This window comes from Thamnophis sirtalis, unplaced genomic scaffold, assembly GCF_051295495.1.
Source record: "Thamnophis sirtalis isolate CommonGarterSnake01/CBP01778 unplaced genomic scaffold, rThaSir2_p1.2 scaffold_7, whole genome shotgun sequence".
In the NCBI taxonomy this organism is placed as follows: domain Eukaryota; kingdom Metazoa; phylum Chordata; class Lepidosauria; order Squamata; family Natricidae; genus Thamnophis; species Thamnophis sirtalis.
The window spans coordinates 26,200,788-26,221,017 of record NW_028261387.1 but is presented as its reverse complement, the minus strand read 5'-3'; the positions used below and the strand labels follow the sequence as shown (position 1 = coordinate 26,221,017).

Here is a 20,230-nt window from a genome sequence, read left to right as displayed (position 1 = left end):
AGTCATAAAGGTAAAAAGCAGGTGCAGTCACATCTGTACAAAGGAGGACAGGCCAATTCCTTATCTCCCAATTGCCAATTTGAAATTTCTGACTAAGAGAATAAGAAGTCCCATCTTTTTAGATTTGCTTGTTATGGACTCAAGTCTTCATCAATATGAAAATTCTCTAAAATTCCCTACTGGGAGACCAGCCTAATTATACATCTTGTTTTCATTTGTTCATTTAGCAGAGCTTATGCCCTTGCCCATTAATAGGTGTTTCTTACGTATGTAAGGCCTGGAATGATCAAGGAACACTTACAAATGTAGGGTAACCACAGGAGGAGAGGAAGGACAAAAATCAGCATTTAGGTAGTAGCTATACATGTATAATCTGCAGGCATACTCCCTGTTGTATATGAAAATATGTCCAAGAAAGCATATGTAATTTCCAATAATAGAACACAACATCTAAACACAGGGTCAGGGCTATCACCTGTGCCATCACTTACATTTTTGAGAAAGGGGAAGGAATTGACCTCTGCCAAACTTCTTTCATTTCTTGATAATGCATTTTATGTTGTGTATTTTGTGGTTGTTCAGTCACTAAGTCGTGTCCAACTCTTCACACATCATAGAATGTCAGGTTCCTCCCTGTCCTCCATTGTCTCATAGGGTTTGCCCAAGTTCATGTTCATTGCGTTGTTAACACTATCTAACCATCTCATACTCTGCTATCCCCTTCTTCTTTTGCCTTCCATCTTTTCCAACATGAGGGCTTTTCCAATGAATCCTCACTTCTCTTTAGGTGACCAAACTATTTGAACTTCAGCTTCAGTAGCTGTCCTTCCAAAGAACAGTCAGGATTTATTTCCTTTAAGAATGGTGTGTATATGTATGCATTTATATAGTGCTTTGTTATTTGGCTCTGCTGTTTCTCTTAAAAACAATTTCTTCATCTACACCTTGTATATTTCTCCCTACCTATATAAAGAGAGATGATTACCTACGAACAATATTCAAGTCTTATGAAATTATATATTCCAGCAGACTTTTAAATGACTTTCATCTCTAATTTTTAAATACTCATATATTGGACAGCTACATTCCCAACCTTTATCATCACATAAAATATTCTTTTTTTGAACAAGAGAAGAAAAATCTTACCTTTATTACCAGAAAGACATCTTGGGAAGGGTATGTAATAGAAAAGATGGCTGAACGAGCCAAAGTGGTTATGGCCGCAGGGGGAACATGAGGTCGCAGCATGCTTTTCATTTGTTCGGAGTTTAAATCAAAGAAAAAGTTCTCTGAAATCTAAAACAAGAAGCTAGCTAATTACAGGTTATTAACTAGTCATACAGACAAATAAATAAATATTCTTCACCAAATACAGAATTTTAAAATTTCATACCATTCATAATATAGCTACTCTTATAACCACTAGAGATAACTTAAGATACTTTTTATATTTTCACATTGTTTTATGCCATTTAGGACTGCACAAGGCTCAGATTAGGAGGGCAAAATGTGATTTGGAATGTGCATATGTATGCATACCTGTCAAGCACACTTTAAACCAAGCATGGATTAATTGAGGCTGGGCAAACGTGGTCTTTTGGATTAAAGCTATAATTGTGTCTGAACACCTGCTGTTCATACATTTGCTAGAGTCACTTGTGACACAGTTTGGCCTACAGTACAGTGACTTTTCTGTTATTCCTCAAATGGACTGCCTTTCCATTTTGAATTTGTTGATGTAATTCTTATATCATAATGGTAAACAAAATAAAGGCAACATTACAAGTGCTGAGCATAGAAGCACTAATATCTCATATAGTATACTGCATTCAAGTTCCATCCGGAGTAAGTAAGCCTCAACTTACCTTCTTCTTTTCTTTAACATCGTATAATGCCAAACTTGCAAAAATGGGCTCTATTTCAATTTCAAATCTTCCGAGAAAAGAAAAAGATTAATTACAACCATCATTACACACAACCACCTTCATTTCACTTCAACTATATGTACTCCACAGGCACACAGAGAGATATTTAATTAGGATTATGACTGACTACAATGATTCTATTCTATGACTTTAAGAATCTAACACTAATAAGCATTGCTTAAGCCAGGGGTCCCCAATCCCCAGTCCAGGGACCAGCACTGGGCCACGGCATGACAGAAACTGGGCCGCACAAACAAGTGAAGCCCCATCCACGGGATGCAGTCAACAAGTAAAACCAGGCCCCCGCTGGTGCATGGAAAAATCTCTCTCCATGGAACTAGTCCCTGGTGCCCAAAAGGTTGGGGGCCATTGGTTTAAGCATTCAAGTACCTCAAGGTATTTCACCAAGATGCATACAATAGCAACCAAATAAAAGCTTTGAGCACAATTGCAAGGATAGTAAGATATTATAATACAGGTATTAAAAAATCAAGTCTCTCTGAATGCTGCTTTATATACATAAAGTTACCTCAATATGTCAACTCAATAAAAAGAATGAGATGTGCAAGGGCAAAATCTTTCACTGGTTGTGCAACTGCACATTTTTCCACACTGTTTTTAACATTGGATTCAACCAACTTCTACATACTTCATTTAATCTCAGCTAAAAGGCCAAGAAAGAATAGATCTTTCATATTGTATTTTCTGTTATCTATGATTAGAGCCTGTATATTTTGGTTTGTTTTTTTATATGGTTGAATTACTAACCTATTAATAAACTTTCTATCCATTTATATAACCCTAACACAGGCTAAGGGATGCGGTGGCTCAGGCTAAGACGCTGAGCTTGTTGATCAGAAGGTTGGCAGTTCAGTGATTCGAATCCCTAGAACCACGTAACGGAGTGAGCTTCCATTACTTGTCCCAGCTTCTGCCAACCTAGCTGTTCCAAAGCACATAAAAAATGAAAGTAGAAAAATAGGGATCACTTTGATGGGAAGGTAACAGTGCTCCATGCACCTTCAGCATTTAGTCATGCCAGCCACATGTCTTTGGACAGAGCTGGCTCCTTGACTTAGAAATGGAGATAAACACCGTGCCTAGAGCCAGAAACGACTATGTGGGGGGAACCTTTACATTTACCTAACACAGCCTATAAATGTTACAAACATAAATGACTGATCTCTATAAATTCCAAAAACATTTTCACATGTACAAAACCAAAGCTTCATCTTCTGAAGTTTCAAAAAAAGCATAATAATTTGCCTACCCAAGTTGGCATAGAAAGGTTCTACTGTAAAGATTTTTGACCAAAAGAAAAAGTAAATATTTTTGATATTGTTACTTTTGTGTAGATAGTATGAACTGTGTGCTTGCGTATAGCCATCTTCTTCAGAAATACTTTTAACTAAGGATTAAACTAAGTGGGAACTTTAAATCTTTGTAGTCCAAACTAAAGCCCTTATCTGATTTCTACAAAATAAACCAGGAATCATTAAAAAAAAGGTTTGCAATTATAACTTGGAAAAATAACAAGGCTCCACAGCTCAGGACATCATGTTAAAATTTAATTTTTTTATTAATGTGGTGATTTTGTTCAACACAGTGAACATATTCATATAGCATGCCCAGGCCCATACTGAGAAAAACATATGATCAATATAACTGCAATTGGCATCATTTCCCCATATATTTAATAATTTCTCCCTTTTGCCATGTTAAAGCTCAATGGCAGTTATTGAAACTGGGGGGGGGGCAACATTTGTGGCCCAAGAAACTCAAGAGGAGGAAACTGAGCACTTGTAGAAGGAACAAAGGCATCTATTTCAGCACACAGCTCAGTCGCAACATGAGAATACCCTACTGTTCTAAATTACTAGCAGTGTTTTAAGCCTTTGTTTTCTTGAATATTTTCTTTCTTATTTCCTGATTCTATTTATCCTACAGTTCACTTAACAGAGATGAAAAGCGCTATTGGTTTCCCAGACCATGAATCTAAGTAGATACTTGACAACAGCCGTATTCATTTACAAAACAAAACGTATTAGTGATTCTGCTCATCATCTGTGTCCCCCATTCTTGTAAATGATAAATTGAGATTTCTTCTGACTTTGCGCCGCCTAACAACAATACACCAGGCTGACATATATGTTAAAAATTTCCAGACTTTCATTATCTGCTGAAGTTCCCCAGCTATCCACACATTTAGCAAAATAGATTTATAGATTTTTCCCTTTGCATTTGTACTGGGCTGACAGAGTCAATTTTGAAGTTTTTATTTTTGGCACACAAGGCTCCAACTTAGTGGATTTCAGCCTTCCATATCTTAACTCCCATCATTCAGTCCACCAAAGCACAAGTCTCCTTTTGGGAAACTTGACAAAGTTCTGACTGCTTCTGGAACATCCGTACAAAATACTCAGGAGCTCTTTATGTTAAATATCCTTTCTGAGATCTAACAGTAATAGTGCTCAGCAAAGGGCCTATTGATATACTACTTTGTTGCATGTGTACGACTTTATGTTGTAGGGTCTTATGGAACACTGTAACAGAAAAATGCTCAGAATTAGCTGAATTAATGCCAGGACTTTTGTTTCCCTCTAGAATGGGGTGGGCAACTCTGGCCCCTTTACGACTTGTGGCCTTAAACTCCCAGCTGACTCAGGAATTCTTGGAGTTGAAGTCCACAGCTTGTAAAGGGGGCAGAGATGTGCAACCCTGCACTAGGAGTTACGGTAAGTCCCACTTACATCTCAGTTTCAAAAGCTCTAGTAACTGGCGCTCCCTGACAAGAAATGTTGACAGAACTAAGGACAGACAAGATGAATAAAGTCATGTGGAAAATCAGTTTTGTGCTTTATTTCTCTAAGGGAATAGCAGTAAAATTTTTACCTCCTGTTATTAGAGAAGAGTTATAGGCAATGAACCAACTACAGGTAACCCTCTATTCTGGAGCTCCACTTCATTAAACTTGTTTAACAAGTTTCCTGGCTCCACGGCGAATGCTTTGCTGGCTGCCTCAAGGTTTAAAGAGATCTTGGATTTCTGAGCCTCGGTTTGCCTTAAAGTGGTGCCTTTTAGAAGCAATGGATTGCAACTTGCAGAATTCCCAACCAGCATGGAAATTAGTGTTGTTGCATGAGTATTAGGTTAGCTCATGTTTAATCCATCTGGTCACTATTGTATTGGAGAAGGTGCTCTATCCCAACCAGCAAATTCTATGTATTAGTTACATATTCTAGGCTTCTGTTCACTATTTCTAATCTCTTTCTTGGTTTTTTTCCTTATTTTTATTTATTTAATTTGTATCCTGCCTTTATTATTTTTACAAATAACGCAAGGTGGCGAATATACCCAACACATCTTCCTCCTCCTATTTTCTCCACAACAACCACCCTGTGAGGTGGGTTGGACTGAGAGAGAGTGATTGGCCCAAAGTCACTAAGATGGCTTTCCTAGCTGAGGTGGGACAATTTGAACTCATGGCCTCCAGCTTTCTAGCCTGGTGCCTTCACCACTAGGCCAAAAAACTGAATCTTCATTGCACGGTTTGAGTTTAACGTTATGGGAAAATAAGTTCTCTTTTTCTATTTTCTCCGCGCATGGCATTATAAATCTCCATCTTGTACTCTTACATTCCATCAAATTAAAAAGCCTGTATATTTCAGTTTACATTTTATTCAGAAGAAATTCACCTCAGCAACTCTTTTTTGGGAAGAAGCGGGAAGAGATAAAAGTAATTTGCAACTAAGGGGCATATTATTCATAGTTGTGAATATGAAACATTCAGACAGGTCATTTGCCTCAGCTGCACTCAATTGCTATTTAATAGTGCCTCCACTATTTAAATGCTATTTAGAGAATGTGGAAATCGTATGTTTGTGGGAAAACACTGGAGTTGGCAACCTTAGTTTGACAAGATAAGTATTATGTACGTGTATGTGTGTGTCTGTGTATATGTGTGTCCATGTGACTGTCCTTTTTCCCCTCCCCGCTTCGCAATTATCTTAAATTCCGAATCACTTCTGATAGAGGAGAAAATACAACAGCATTTCCAAAAATGAAAAATCAAACTGGCTAAGTTAATACTTACTTTAGAGACAAACACTTGACAAGAAGCCTTTGACCAAAGTGCTCTTTGGGGATTTCTGGAATGCCAAGCCTTTCTATGGGCTCCTCCTAAAATTGGGTGCAAACCCAGTAAGGAAGGAATGCATTAAAAATTGATCAACTGGTAGCAACTAAAAACTAATAGTACATAGAGGGGCTTAATTTCGGATTACAGCTCGTAGGACTGTAAATGTAGATCTGCCCGTCTATGGAAATTCTCACTTATCCAGGTCATGATTGTCCCAAAGGTGCTTTCTCAAAAGGCAACTGGACTTTGTTTTTCCTTGGAGACATTTTGCTTCTAATCCAAGAAGCTTCTTCAGTTCTCTGTAGATCTGCCTATGTTTACAAGGCAATCTGGATTAACCTTAATGAAAGCCTTCACGCTGTGAAAGTACCACTATCTGTCTCCTTAAGCCAAACAGGAATGTCATTCCCCCACTACCACCACCACCATCTTTGGGTCTTCTCTGCATCATGCACACAGAAGGTAGCAGAGAAGTTGGCATGAGTGGAGCACCACTGGAAAATCCTGCTCCGGGTACTTTTCATGCCAGATGAAATTGCAGAGGAGGAAAGTGAAGCAGTATGATTAAAGCAACATGGCTGCTTCACCTCTCTGCCAAGCAAGAGTTGCTTTCCTCTGCTTAGGACCTTCAATAGGAACATGGTCAACCTAAAAACCTTTAAAAGTGCCCTGGGAAGCAATATCTAAAAGGATTATATTTTCATTACTGTTTCTTCAAGCAAAATTGGTAATAATCCCATAAAACAAATCAAGATGGTATGTGGCTAAACACTTGTTCTTTTATACTTGGCAAAGGTTGCTGATTATTGGCCAAGAACTACCACACCAAAACCTGCATTGTGATGGAATGTGGTTGAACAAGCAAACGTTAGCATTTGTTTTAGAGCACAGGTCAGAGCTTCAGGCTATGGAAGAGGGGAAAGGAACATATGGGCAATTCACACTATAGGACTATGTTTGTCAACTTAGAAATAACTCCATCTGACTTATTTATAGATAATTTATTCTCAGCAGGAAAAGTCATATTAATATCTTTAGATGACATCTTTCCCTTGGGTAGATTTTTATTATTAATATTTTTTGGTTATTTATGAAATTCACAGCTGTGCATATATCTACTAGTAAAAAGCAAACGCTTAGTATCTGTTCTGTCCCAAGCCTCTAATATATACTGATGCAGACTTGGCTATCTGCCACAACTAAGGAGGGAGATAAGCAACCCCTTGGCTAGGAGCCCAGAAAATTATCTCTATGAAAACAAGGCTTGAACCCACGAAATTCTTTCACTACGCCTGGATTAGTAAACTGTTGTTTCCTGCAAAATTTCCCTCCTGTCGCCTCACCTATAAGCTCTCCGGGAGGAGCCAATCAGTAGCCACCTGTTCCTATTTCCTTCTATGAGCCTTTTTCCAAAGCTGCTCCCTCCTCCTCTCAGCCCTACGCATACGTATGTCAGGGACAGCCTCCCTCTGTTCTTCCTCACTGCTCCCTGACTCAGACGCCATCTGGTGGCCAACAGGCCTCTCTAGTCCCCGCTCTGACTCCAAACACCCCCCCAGTCTTCCTCAGCTTCCAGGGCAGTCCCATAGTGTTCATCGCTGTCAGATTCCAGCAACAGCTCAGCCAGCCGCTGTTGAACCACAACACTATCTTTCTATGAAAATGCCAAACATATAAACAGGAATTGTGTCCATAGCATGAACTAGTATGAATCAGGATGGATAAAAATCGATGATTTCTTTTAGAAAAAAAAAAAACATTTTTTAAAATTTCAATCAATTTTTTTGATTTAAATCAATTTTTTTAATTACATTTATTTTAATAAAATACTTTTGGAATAAAAATCTATCTAAAGATGGTTTTATATTTAAGATACATTAATAATTTAGTTTATTCAGTATGAAATGGAGCTTAGTTATGTAGCATGAGGCTGTATATTCTGCAATATTGGGCCTGTCATTGAGTCAACAGCGGGTCAGAGGAGGAGCTGCTGCAGGACACAGATGATAGTTGCTCTTTAAAAATTATAGCAATAGCACTTAAGACTTATATACCACTTCATAGTGCTTTTACAGTCCTCTCTAATCAGTTTATAAAGTTAACATATTGCCCCCAACAATCTGGGTCTCATTTTACCCACCTCGGAAGGATGGAAGGCTGAGTCAGCCTTGAGCCGGTGAAATTTGAACTGTCGAACTGCAGCTAGCGATCAGCTGAAATAGACTGCAGTACTGCACTCTAACCACTGTGCCACCTTGGCTCACCTTAAATTATGATTTAAATCGAATTAATTTAAATCAAGCCTTTTTACTAGAGACTTAAATCATGATTTATATCGTGATTTAAATCAACTTGATTTAAATCAAATCCACCCTGGTATGAATTAAAACAAAAATTTTTCACTTAGTTTAGTTTAGTTTATTAGTTATTATTTATTTGTTTGTTTTCTTGTTTTAATTTATTGGCTGTCCATCTTACAATAGGGTAACCCTGGGTGGTTTACAGTCATAAAAATATGTCTATACATATAGAATTAAAACATAAATTAAAGTCAAACATCAAGTATCCAAACCAGTACCTCGTCAGGTGCTGGATGCAAGGCAAAAAGCTCCTTGTGTCTGTTGGATTTCCTTTGTTCATCATTTTGGTGATCAATTTCTTCATTTGGGGTCCGATCCAGAAGATTAGAGAGCAAAGCATCGGGAAGGGAATTTTTCAAGTCAAAAATACTGCAGGCCCAGCTACCTCGTGGAGTATCATCTATTGACATGGACCGTCTTTTCAGATCATCCTAATGATAAATCAAATAGAAGAGAATGTATATGAATATTGAATTCTTGAGTTCTTGGTGCTCTCTGAGCTTGGTTGTCCTTTACAAGAAAACGACCAAATTCAGAAAGAACCACAAATCCAACACAATTTGTAAAGGAATCACAGCCATAAAAACCATAGCAAATAATTTTAATGAAGTAAACCGAGCAATATTACTTGTTCATCCTGGTAACTGTTGCCATCTGGAGCTTCATCAGACTCAAACATCTGTTTGGGCAAGCCCTTTTGCCTTTCTTTTTGCTTGTCCAAGGTGTTGGGATTGAATCCTGTCCCCAGTTTGTGATACCTATTCAAAAGCAAAGAAAAGCAAATTAAATTGCAGCCCTGCCTCGCTTCAAAAAGTAAAAAAAACACCCTAGTTATTGACTCTTAAAAGCTTAATCCAATCATCAAAAATAATTTTTAATAGTCAAAATAATATTCATAGTAGGATATTCTAGAAGAAGCTGTTTTGGGTCTAAGAAAGTTCAACTGTTTTCGCTAAAGTACATTTAAGAATAGCACTTAGACTTATATACCGCTTCATAGTGCTGTCACAGCCTCTCTAAGCAGTTTACAGAGTCAGCATATTGCCCCCAACAATCTGGGTTCTCATTTTACCACCTCGGAAGGTTGAGTCAACCTTGAGCTTGGTGACATTTGAACTACTGAACTGCAGCTAGCAGTCAGCTGAAGTAGCCTGCAGTATTGCACTCTAACCACTGTGCCATCTCAGTTCTATTATAATCCTCAATTTGTATAGTTCCTTTGTTCCAATAAGCAGTCACTACTAACAAATATAATCACATCTGTATTACATAATATATATGAATGCTCACCAATTAGTTCCAATAAATTATGATACAAAAATAAGCTGAGAGGAGGGGACAAGTAATTTATTGCAGCTTTTAGGTGTTTTTGACTGCTATAGCAATTTGATATTCTGAATTTTTTACATTGTACATTCTGATTTTAATAGAGAGATAGCCTCTCATATTCTCTTCTACAAGCAGATGATACTTCCATCGTAATACAGAATCTAGAAGTTAATATTTCCCTTGAAATATTGGAAATATGTCCTTAAGGGTCATATCGAGTATATTCAGCTAGAGTGCAATTATCATAAAAATACAAATTTCTTCAGCACAATTCAACTGAAGAAATAATATATGCTCATAAAAAATTCCATTTTGCTGTTTTAGTTCCAAACGCATACTTTTTACTGTTTCTTTTTTGGTTCTATTTATCTTCCTCCATCTGTCTTGGTATTTCAATGCCTAAAATTCCTTTTTTTTTTAAAAGGAAAAAAAATAAAAAAAAATATCCCTAGCATCTCCATTCTAAATGCGGATGCATAAAGAACACTAAATATATTGAAGGTGAAATCAAACGCAACACCCTTAACAAGGAGAACTGTCAAATGGAATAGATAGGTTGAAAATGCCAATATATCCACATGATTAAGATTGTATTTGATCATTTTACTTTTACATTTTAAGCTCTTAAGAGTTCATTCTGGCCACTCTCTCTGGGGAACACTGAAGGTATACAATAAAAAGAATTCACATTCTATATAAAGGAGAAACAGAACTACATCCCAAATAACTCAGGACTCTTTACTGGCTATAAAGTGTTGTTAGGAAACATGTAACATGGCAACATGATCCTATACATTTATTTCTATTCTATCATGAGCCTTCATGACTACTGATCAGTAGAAATAATCTCATAAGATAAAATGTAGTTCTGTATTGTATGGTTGGGGGGGGGGTGTACCTTGAAGTTCTCCCACAGTTCTGAATTCCTGTTCCTCTGAGCATGGTAAACATGACCAACAGGCAAGGTTTATTACTGCCAGGGTCAAAAAATCTGAAATGCCCAGTTTAGCGTATTTTTCAGAGTATACGACGCTCCAGAGCTTAAGACACATCTTAGTTTTTGGGAAAAAACTAAGGAGGAAAATAGGGGGGGGGGGAATTCTGCCTACTAGGTATTCATCTGGCTAGTGTCCTCAGCCTGATCAGCTTCAGCACATTTCACTGGTTGTGAGCATGTGAGTGCCCAAAAACATGATGTGCAGAGGCCAAAAACGGTCCGTGTGGAGGCCTAAAACATAATGTGCAGAGGCTGAAAACACACTGCAAGGAGGCAGCAATTGGTGGTGATGTGTTCTGGTGATCCCAACAGCCTTGAACAGGTCTCAAACGGAGTGTTTGGAGGCTGAAAACGCAAAGCACAGAGCCCAAAAGCGCAAGCCATTGTCTGTGGCAATCTCTGCAGCCAGGAAAAGGACTCATGGAGACCGAAGGATGGGGGCCGGCAGGTGGGCAGGGCTACATTCAGAGTATAAGACGCAGCAAAAATTTTAGCCTCTTTTAGTGGGGGGGGGAGTGTGTCTTATACTCCAAAAAAATACGGTAATTGCTTCAGGATGAAGGGAGACAGAATTCAGCTTGTAATTTGCTGAATTGTTTTGAAAGAAACACCATTGTTCGTTTCTAATTTCACCCCAAAAGTATCTCTCTATGGAACAGTGTTTCCATCAATCCCCCAAGAGATTAAATTTGCTATTTAGAAATAGAATTTATTTCATGTAATTTGAAATATTAGCAGCCATACTTCAAAGGGGGCAATCTTTGGCAACTTCAGACAGACTGCCATTGAGCATAAACTAAAAGCGTCCTCCCATTTATTTTCCCCCCACTTCTTTCTTTGGGTCATCTTTTCCCTTCCATATGTCTTTTATCCACTCTTTCTTTCAATTTCTATTTTTAAAAATTCCAAAGACAACAGGAAAAACAGGAGTTATGTTACTAATAGATATTTTTGACTCAGGCATAAATGGCATTTGAATAGATCTGCTGGTGGCAAGTTATCTACACTATGCTGCATACCTAGTCCAAAATGAGCAACCAGAACAACGGGAATACTGTTTGAGATGTCAAGGTTAAGTTTTTATGAACCTCCTCTATAGCACACAGAGGTGTGTGGTGTATTTCATGCAAGTTAGAAATCAAATCAAATCCAGGCTTCTTTTTCTAATACTGCATCAAGGTTTGAAAGAAGCTTCCCATGAGGGCAATGGCCCACTCTTCCTGCAAAACCAAATTGCTGCCTAGGAGCAAACCAATACTTACAAAGAGTTCATTTTTATTAGTGAAAGTCAGTGATGGCTGCTTGACAGTGTTCAGAAAGCAGCACTCCATTTTTATAGATAATGGTCACTGTTTATGTCCCCTTGCACAATTGTGTTTATTTAAATATAAACACTTACTTTCTATTCACAATAGCCCAGTCTTCTGTATAACTTCTTACACAGTCTCTCACGTGTGGGTCCATTTCACTGCAAATGAAAGAGATGAAACAAGAAAGAGGTGTCACTATTTTTTCTAGACCACAAAGATTCCAAAAATCTTATTTCTAATTGGCCAACAAATCTACTTTGGCCACCTAATGAGAAGGAAGGACTCAATGAAGTAGAGCCTAATGCTGGGAAGGATTGAGGGTAAAAGGAGACGACAGAGAATGAGGTGGCTGGATGAAGTCACCGAAGCAGTAGCCGTGAGATTAAATGGACTCCAGAGGATGGTAGAGGATGGGTAGGCCTGGAGAAAAATTGTCCATGGGTGTCGCAATGGGTTGGACAAAACTTTGCAACTAACAAAAACAAATCTAAGTAGTCTCCACCATATAAATATTTCTCTTTTCTTTTCTTTTCAATTCATGTTCCCCTCCAAATACATTGAATATTCAGGATAGTTAACCAAAAGAAATTTAAATAAACAAAATACTACTATTAATTTCGATGCCTCCCTTTCCTTAATTTGAAATTTACTAAAGTATAACAACAGAAAAGAAGGGCAAAGTAATTGTGAATGATTGTCAATAAAACTGACATTGACATGTCATGAATTCTTCAAGAACTTGACATTGAAAGAGAATTTTCCAAAAAAAAATCCAATGAGGAAGAAAGAAGGAAGGAAGGGCATAATACAATGGTACTTTGGTACTCATCATTAATTGGTTCTGGGAGGCGTGATGAGTTCCAAAAGCAATGAGTACCAAACAATTTTTTCCCATAAAGAATAATGTAGTAAGTCACAAGGGAATTTACACCAACAAGTTCTAATACTAGGGTACTATTGTATACATAAATCTCAAATATACATACAGTACATGGGTATCTGTGTGCGATCTGGGTACATTTTCCTCTCTGTTTCTTACCTTTCCTCTGGTACAGCTGACACCAATGTTCTGCATTCTCGAGGGCTGTAGATGACTTCAATATCATCAGAAGGAAATTCAAACAAGTCTCTCATAGGGCCGGAATCCACTGCAAGTGGATGTGTAAGAAGGTAATCTTCCAAATCCACTGGATCCACAGGCTCAGTAAGAGGTACCTATTAAAAATGAAAAAGATGGGGGGGAAAGAAAAGAAAATGTCCAGGTTTTAAATACATATTCATTTTTCCCCTACTGCTTATTGGGTCTTTTCCTGCATCTAAGCATGATGTAGAATGGCCATTAAATATGAATATTTTTATACTATATTTGAACCTGCTAGATTATTGGGAGACAGAAAAAAAACAAATTTGTAATGTAGCACATTTAACACCCCACACTTCCAGAAAATTTAATCCTTGCAAACTTTAGTCGTTGTCTCCCAGATATTGGGTTGGAATATTCTTTAAGTACTGGTAGTCCTCAACATATAAGAGTTCACTTAGTGACCATTCAAAGTTACAATGGCATTGAAAAAAAGTGATTTATGACCCTTTTTCAGAGTTATGAGCTTTGAAGCTCATATGATCAAAATTCAGTTGCTTGGCAACTGGTTCATATTATGACCATTGTGTGTTTCAAGGCCATATGATCACATTTTCAACCTTTTGACAAGCAGTCAATGGGGAAGCCAAATTCACTTAACCAGGTTAACTAACTTATCAACCACAGTGATCCTCTTAACAACTGTGGCAAGAAAAGTCACAAAGTGGGGCAAAACTCACTTAACAAATGTCTCACTTAACAATATAAATTGTGATCTCAATTGTGGTCATAAGTCGAGGACTGCCTGCAGGAAGAGAAATAAAATTAAATACGATTTTAAAGGCATGATCAATAGATCAGATCAAATTGTTAACAACCTATTCTGAAGAGACATAATGCAGAAACCTTGTTGAAAATGTCTCAATATCTGGATGGAAAGTCTCTTAACAATTCCATGTCAACCATATGAAGTTTCATGCCAAAGTGCCAACATAATGCTAGTTCAGGTTTCCCAACCTGGTGCTCAATCAATGCATCCAGCATGAACTCCCCAAATCCCTCACATCATTTAGTTGAAGATTTTTAAGGTGCAGAAGTCCAATACATCTGGAAGGCAGCAGAATAGTATAAGATGATTTATATGGATGCTCTTATTCCTGAGCTATATCACTTTCTATTATACTACAAGCTTAGGCATCAAGGTGACTCTGAAGACAGATGTTTCCACCCTGAAGCAAACCAAGTCATGAAATCTGAGAAGTGCTTAGCTGCAATGTCAGGTTAAAAACAGGCCTCTGAGGCAGCCCCTCTACTATTTAAAACTAATTACAGATGCAAAACAAAGCCTCAGATCTGACTTTTCTTCTGGTGAAAAACCTTCAAGCAAGTTTTTTTCAGATCAACAAGGGAAGTATGAACAGTTACTGCAAAGCTCCAAAAAGTCTTGTCTGGCCTGTCATATTTCAGATCCCCCCCCACCTTATGCAAATTTGTATTTGTGCTAATGAATATTTTCATCCTAGAATTTGTTTTAAGTGGGGGGGAAATCTGCTTTTATGTAATTTATATCAGCACAGTCACTTTGCACCAGAGGTCTAAAATGTTTCCCATGAAAATCACCTGAACATTTTCCCACCAAACCACTTCTTGGCCTTCATTCACACATTTAGCATCCCGTTGTATAATTGTGTGTTTGCACTCTCTTGTTCCCTTTCCTACTATTATTGTTGCTCCAAAAGAGCCTTCAAAGACTTGCCCAACCCTTTTCCCAAAAGAAAAAGGACTGTTCAAATAGAGAAATAAAGTTGGACATATTAAGAGCCCTGATTGTGCAGTAGGTAAAGTGCAGTATTGTAGGCAAACTCTTAACCATAGCCTGGAGTTCGATCCTGACTGAGCTCATAGTTGACTCAGCCTTGCATCTTTCCAAGGTCGGTAAAAAAAGAACTTAGATTGTTGGGGGCACATAATACTTACATTGTAAACCGCCCAGAAAGTGTTGTAAAGTACTATGAAGTGGTATATAATCCTAAATGCTTGCTATATCATGCCAGATATTATAATTCGTAGTGCCATGATGCACACTCCTCTTTGCCTGCCTCGATAACCATGTGTGTTAGAAATGTAGCTGGAGAAAAAAATGGAGAAAACTATCTTCATTGTACACAAAACTGTCATAGATCTGCTCCTGGAACCTCTTTCTAGATGGGAGTTCAGAGGAGGAGAGTGAGTTTGAATCTGCAAAGGAAAACTGTGGAGCCAGGTATTGGTCAGGATCGAGACTCACGCTAGCCTGATGGAGCAGCCTCAGCTAGGTCAATCTGACCAGAAACCGGCTCCAGGCAAGGACAGGGGACACCTGCAGCCCATTAGCAACAAGGAGGAGGTGGAGTCCATACCTCCTTCTCATCCAAGGGACACTTAGAGCAGAGAGGAGACTGATTGGCTCAATGCTAGTCAGCTAGATTACGCATGAGGAGACAATCTTGCCTCTCCTAAAGGGCTGCACCAGCATTGCCTTCTTAACCCTGAGAACTTGAGTGTTGCTGGAGCAACATGCCTAGATCTGTGCCTTGTGTGCTCTTGCAGTGTATCCTGGCCTGTTCAACTCCTGGACTGCTTTCCTGGACAATCAGTTACCCATTGTGAGCTTGGAATTCGGGCCTGCGTGACAAGGGTGCTTAAGAATAAAAAATTATGAATATATTCATCAGTGCATTTGGCACCATCTCCCCCCGCCCATGGGTCTGTGTCTTACTATATGCAACTTCGCTTTATACAAGTTTGGGAAAACATAACCCAAGGGAGGACTTTTGTATGAAGAATAGAGACCATTCCATTACATAAAAGCTACAAGGTGGCAGATGAGTGTCCTTAAGCTCAGACTGCTAAGGAGAATCAGAAAGCAGAAATGGAATAATATATAAAGCTTGCTGTATTGAATCAGGGCTTAAACCAAGGCCTAAATGGCATGATTATCCCTATGTGTAGCTCTGTTTTATTTATTCGAACCTAATGTGAAAGATGCTGGAAAAAGATAAATTATTTTTCTCTTTATATAAATCAATATATTACCCATTAGTACAACTGTGCAATGAAAGAAAGATTAATCCCAATATATATTGTGCATATATACTTATCTGCAGGTTATTGGGCTGATCAGACAAATTATCCAAAGGCAGCATTGCACACATTCTATTTACACATTCATAAAAATAGCTGATGGTTAAGCATGTAGATTTTTAACAGAGGGCTACATGAATCAGCTATGCATGTAAATATTGTATTCAATTAATCCTGCAGCTTTGAATTCCTTTCAGATTTGTGTGCCTGTTCAGAGGAAGGATGAATGAATCACAGACTACGGTAAAAGGATGTAAAGATAATATGTACAAAATCTTTTCCAACAGGGAAGTATGAAATGTACACAGGACAATAAGATTTCTATTTTAGATTCAGACAATGTGCCAATATTCTCTTCAAGGACTGTATAACCTTTACTGACTAGGAAGAGGGTGCCGGTCACTGAATCATTGAATTGTAGGGTAGGAAGCAGGGTTCAGGGTCATCTAGTTCAACACTCTGCCATAAACCGTTTTTGCCCCAGAACAAAAACTCCATCCTGAGACAGCAAAGCTCAGAATTTTGTAAAATGTCTCATTTTTGCTCCTGTGTTTCTTCAAATGACAAACATAGCTTGAAGACATAAAACAACATAAATATCAAACTAAGAAACCAATATTAATCTCACCAACCTGGCAATCAGATGAATTAACTGTATAACACAAAGTCATAGCACCAAAGAGGATTTACTGGTAGTTTGTATTAGCTTATTGGAAGAAAGCTAGAGAGAGATTTGGAAAACAGCCTATCTCCTTTCTGGCTGAAACCAACGGTAAAGGGAGGTGGTTTTGAAATTGTTTCACCCAATGGTAATTTTCCAGGTCTTGAATAATGCATGTACAATAATTACACATACACACCCCAAGATTTTATCTTACACAAGCACCTTTGCAGTGACTGTCCCAAACTGAAACTTCTACTTACATACAAGTACAAATTAGTGCCAGTATATACCCACAGATGCTCCTTAAAAATAATTAAGCCCCCCTCCAGTTTAAGAACTACTGTTATAAGAGATTTGTTGATATCCAGATTCTATTAAAAATAGTAGTCAGACCTTTTCTTTCATAACTGATTGTCGTTTGGTGAGAATCTCTCTTATTCTTTGTTCAATAGAATTCCACAGAAAAGGTCATTTCTTTAGTTTTAAAGATAAGTAGTTCACACAATCCAGAAAATGAAAACTAACTTGCAACTGGCAAGGATATTCCAAGTTAATTTTCTTTCACGGTTTTTCACGGAAAGTCAAATTGATTCAATGTGTTATATTTCTCCTTTTCTGGCGTCAAGGCTTATCCATTGTGCTGTTTCATATGCTACATTATGTGCAGTAGAATCCGGCACATAGAGAATGTTGTGTTCTTAGTAGGCACTACAACTATTTCTTCCCTTTACAGGCCTGCAAAGACTTTATTTCATATATAAATGTATGCATGAAAAACTCCCAATACTACATTGAAAGTCATTTTAAAGCAATCTTAAATCAGTATAAATGTGCAAATGGCCTTTCACAAAAAATGAGATACAAGTTTATTAGATAAGGTTTATATACACTATCATCTTCCTAGCCTATTCTTTGAGAATGTGGAGGAAGAGTTACCGCTGCCAATGCTTACATTACAAAATCCTGTCTCAAATGTTTATTACTGGACGATTACAAGGACGTTGAAGCTTTTTGCCTTTAAGGCTCTGTTAGTCTTCACTGCTATAGTACCTTGCAAGATTGAAAATAAAACTCTGCTTATCAACTTTGTCCTTCCCTGGATGTCAAACACAGTATTTTGATGTATTTTAATGCTTTTCCCAATCAGCCATTACTTGTTTCTGTTTGGTCTCTTACCTGCCTGCCTATAATATCACATGAGGAATGTGTTAGCTAAGCGTATCTATCCATTATTCCACCTATACAGCACTGTTATATTTCCTACAGCTGTTTTCATTTTTAAAACTGTCAAGGAATTTGATACATAAGCTGTTTTGTCAAAACAAGCTCACAGTGTTGCAGATGGATCAACGTCGCTAGCATAATCTATATAGCCTGTATGGGAGAATCTCAGTTGCCCTTATCTTAGTATGATGTAAATGTTCTTCTCTTCTTTTAATATAATTTTAACTAATTGTTAAGATTAAGGAATACTTGTGTAATGGTTATTAATTTGTAAGAAGTTAATGAAACCAAGTGTAAGTCCAACAAAATACAATTTTATAACATAAAGCAATCACATAGCAATAGCACTTAGACTTATATACCACTCCATACTACTTTACATCACTCTCTGAGCAGTTTACAAATGTCAACAAATTGTCACCAACAATCTGTGTCCTCATTTTACTGACCTTGGAAGGATGGAAGCCCATCTTTGAATTCTTTAAATTCAATTCAAATTCACATGTACACATCATTGTAATTGTTATGTTGTTATATTCCCCAACAAAATGTTTGATTCTCCCAAATATAAGTATTTATAAAGATGTTTGTGAAGTCTAAATAACATTTTTATACTGGAATTTACTTTCCAAGAATTACAAAATTAAAATACCTCATATAATCTCATGTTAATAAATTATATATATCAGGGGTCCACAACTCCCAGACTGCGGCCCACTAGTGTGCTGCAGCCTTTTTGAAACCATGTTATGGGAAAGTGCATGTGTGCAGATCCACTAGCGCAAGCAGTGTTTGCTCACGTGTGCAACTCCATTTGCCTGAGCTGTGCGTGTGAAAGCGTACACTTACCACTCGCACAGAACCATCCCCTCCCCGCCCCCAGCTGGGCCACCAAGCCAGAAAGGTTGGGAACCGCTGGTATATATCATCAAATATTTGGAACTGCATTATAGCTACCTTGGCTAAGTTTTAAAAAACATTAAATTAATTTTAAAGTTAAACTTAAAAATAAAAAAATCTAAAACAGGTTAAATCTAATTTGTACTTAAAAGCAATATCCCAGTACAACTCAGAAGTAAGTCATACAAGATGCAGGAATTATCAGGAGTCAAGTTTTACTCAAGGGGGACTTTAGCACTGAATAGACCAGAGGTCCATTAAGCCTTTATAATCTTTCCCCAATGCATTATTTATTTACACGCTTCCTCGCTTTATAGCCCATCTTTCTATTTAACTGAATGTGCACAGTGGCTAAAGTCTTCCAGATATTTTGTGGTATTGCTCCCATCACCCCATCATATAGCCAAGGTGGCGCAGTGGTTAGAGTGTGCAGGCTATTTTAGCTGACTGCTAGCTGCAGTTCAGCAGTTCAAATCTCATCGGCTCAAGGTTGACTCAGCCTTCCATCCTTCTGTGGTGGGTAAAATGAGGACCCAAATTGTTGGGGGCAATATGCTGAATCTGTAAACTGTTTAGAGAGGGCTGTAAAGCACTATGAAACATTATATAAGTCTAAGTGCTATTTCTATTGCTATTCCTGGCCAGAAAGTTGTCAAGGATGCCATTACATTAACAAGGTATTATTTGAACTGAACTAAATAGCTAAATGTTTTGTGCATAGACAGGTGGATGCATATGGAAATCTAATGAACCTCTTTTAATATAGGTAGTCTTAAATTACAACCACAATTGAGCCCAAAATTTCCATTGCAAAGTAAGACAGTTGTAAATTGAGTTTTGCCCCACTTTAGGATTGTGACTTTTCTTGTCACAGTTATTAAGTGAATCACTGCAGCTATTAAGTTAGTAATGTGTTTGTTAAGTGAATCTAGCTTCCCCAATGACTTTGCTTGTCAGAAAGTCACAAAAGGTGATCACATGACCCTGGGACACCATCAAAAATGCAGGCCAATTGTCAAGTGTCCAGATTTTGATCATGTGATTATGGGGATTCTGCAATGGTTGTGTGAAAAATAAGTCACTTTTTCAGTGGCATTGTAACTTTGAACGGTCATTAAATGAATTGTTGTAAGTCGAGGACTATCTGTAGACATACAGGCTACAAACTCATAGGATGGA

General features: G+C 37.8%; 1 protein-coding gene across 9 annotated transcripts in view; it reads right to left on the bottom strand.

The window, feature by feature from the left end:
• DOCK7 (dedicator of cytokinesis 7) overlaps window positions 1-20,230 on the bottom strand; it is a 150,343-nt gene that overhangs the window by 116,434 nt on the left and 13,679 nt on the right. For all 9 annotated transcript variants that reach the window (XM_087719564.1, XM_087719565.1, XM_087719566.1 and 6 more), the window contains exons 3-9: window positions 13,099-13,274; window positions 12,149-12,217; window positions 9,052-9,181; window positions 8,642-8,854; window positions 6,019-6,104; window positions 1,866-1,932; window positions 1,147-1,296 (exon numbers count right to left, since the gene is read on the bottom strand). In XM_087719564.1, the coding sequence (XP_087575690.1) occupies window positions 1,147-1,296; window positions 1,866-1,932; window positions 6,019-6,104; window positions 8,642-8,854; window positions 9,052-9,181; window positions 12,149-12,217; window positions 13,099-13,274 (891 nt within the window). The remainder of the gene's footprint in view (window positions 1-1,146; window positions 1,297-1,865; window positions 1,933-6,018; window positions 6,105-8,641; window positions 8,855-9,051; window positions 9,182-12,148; window positions 12,218-13,098; window positions 13,275-20,230) is intronic.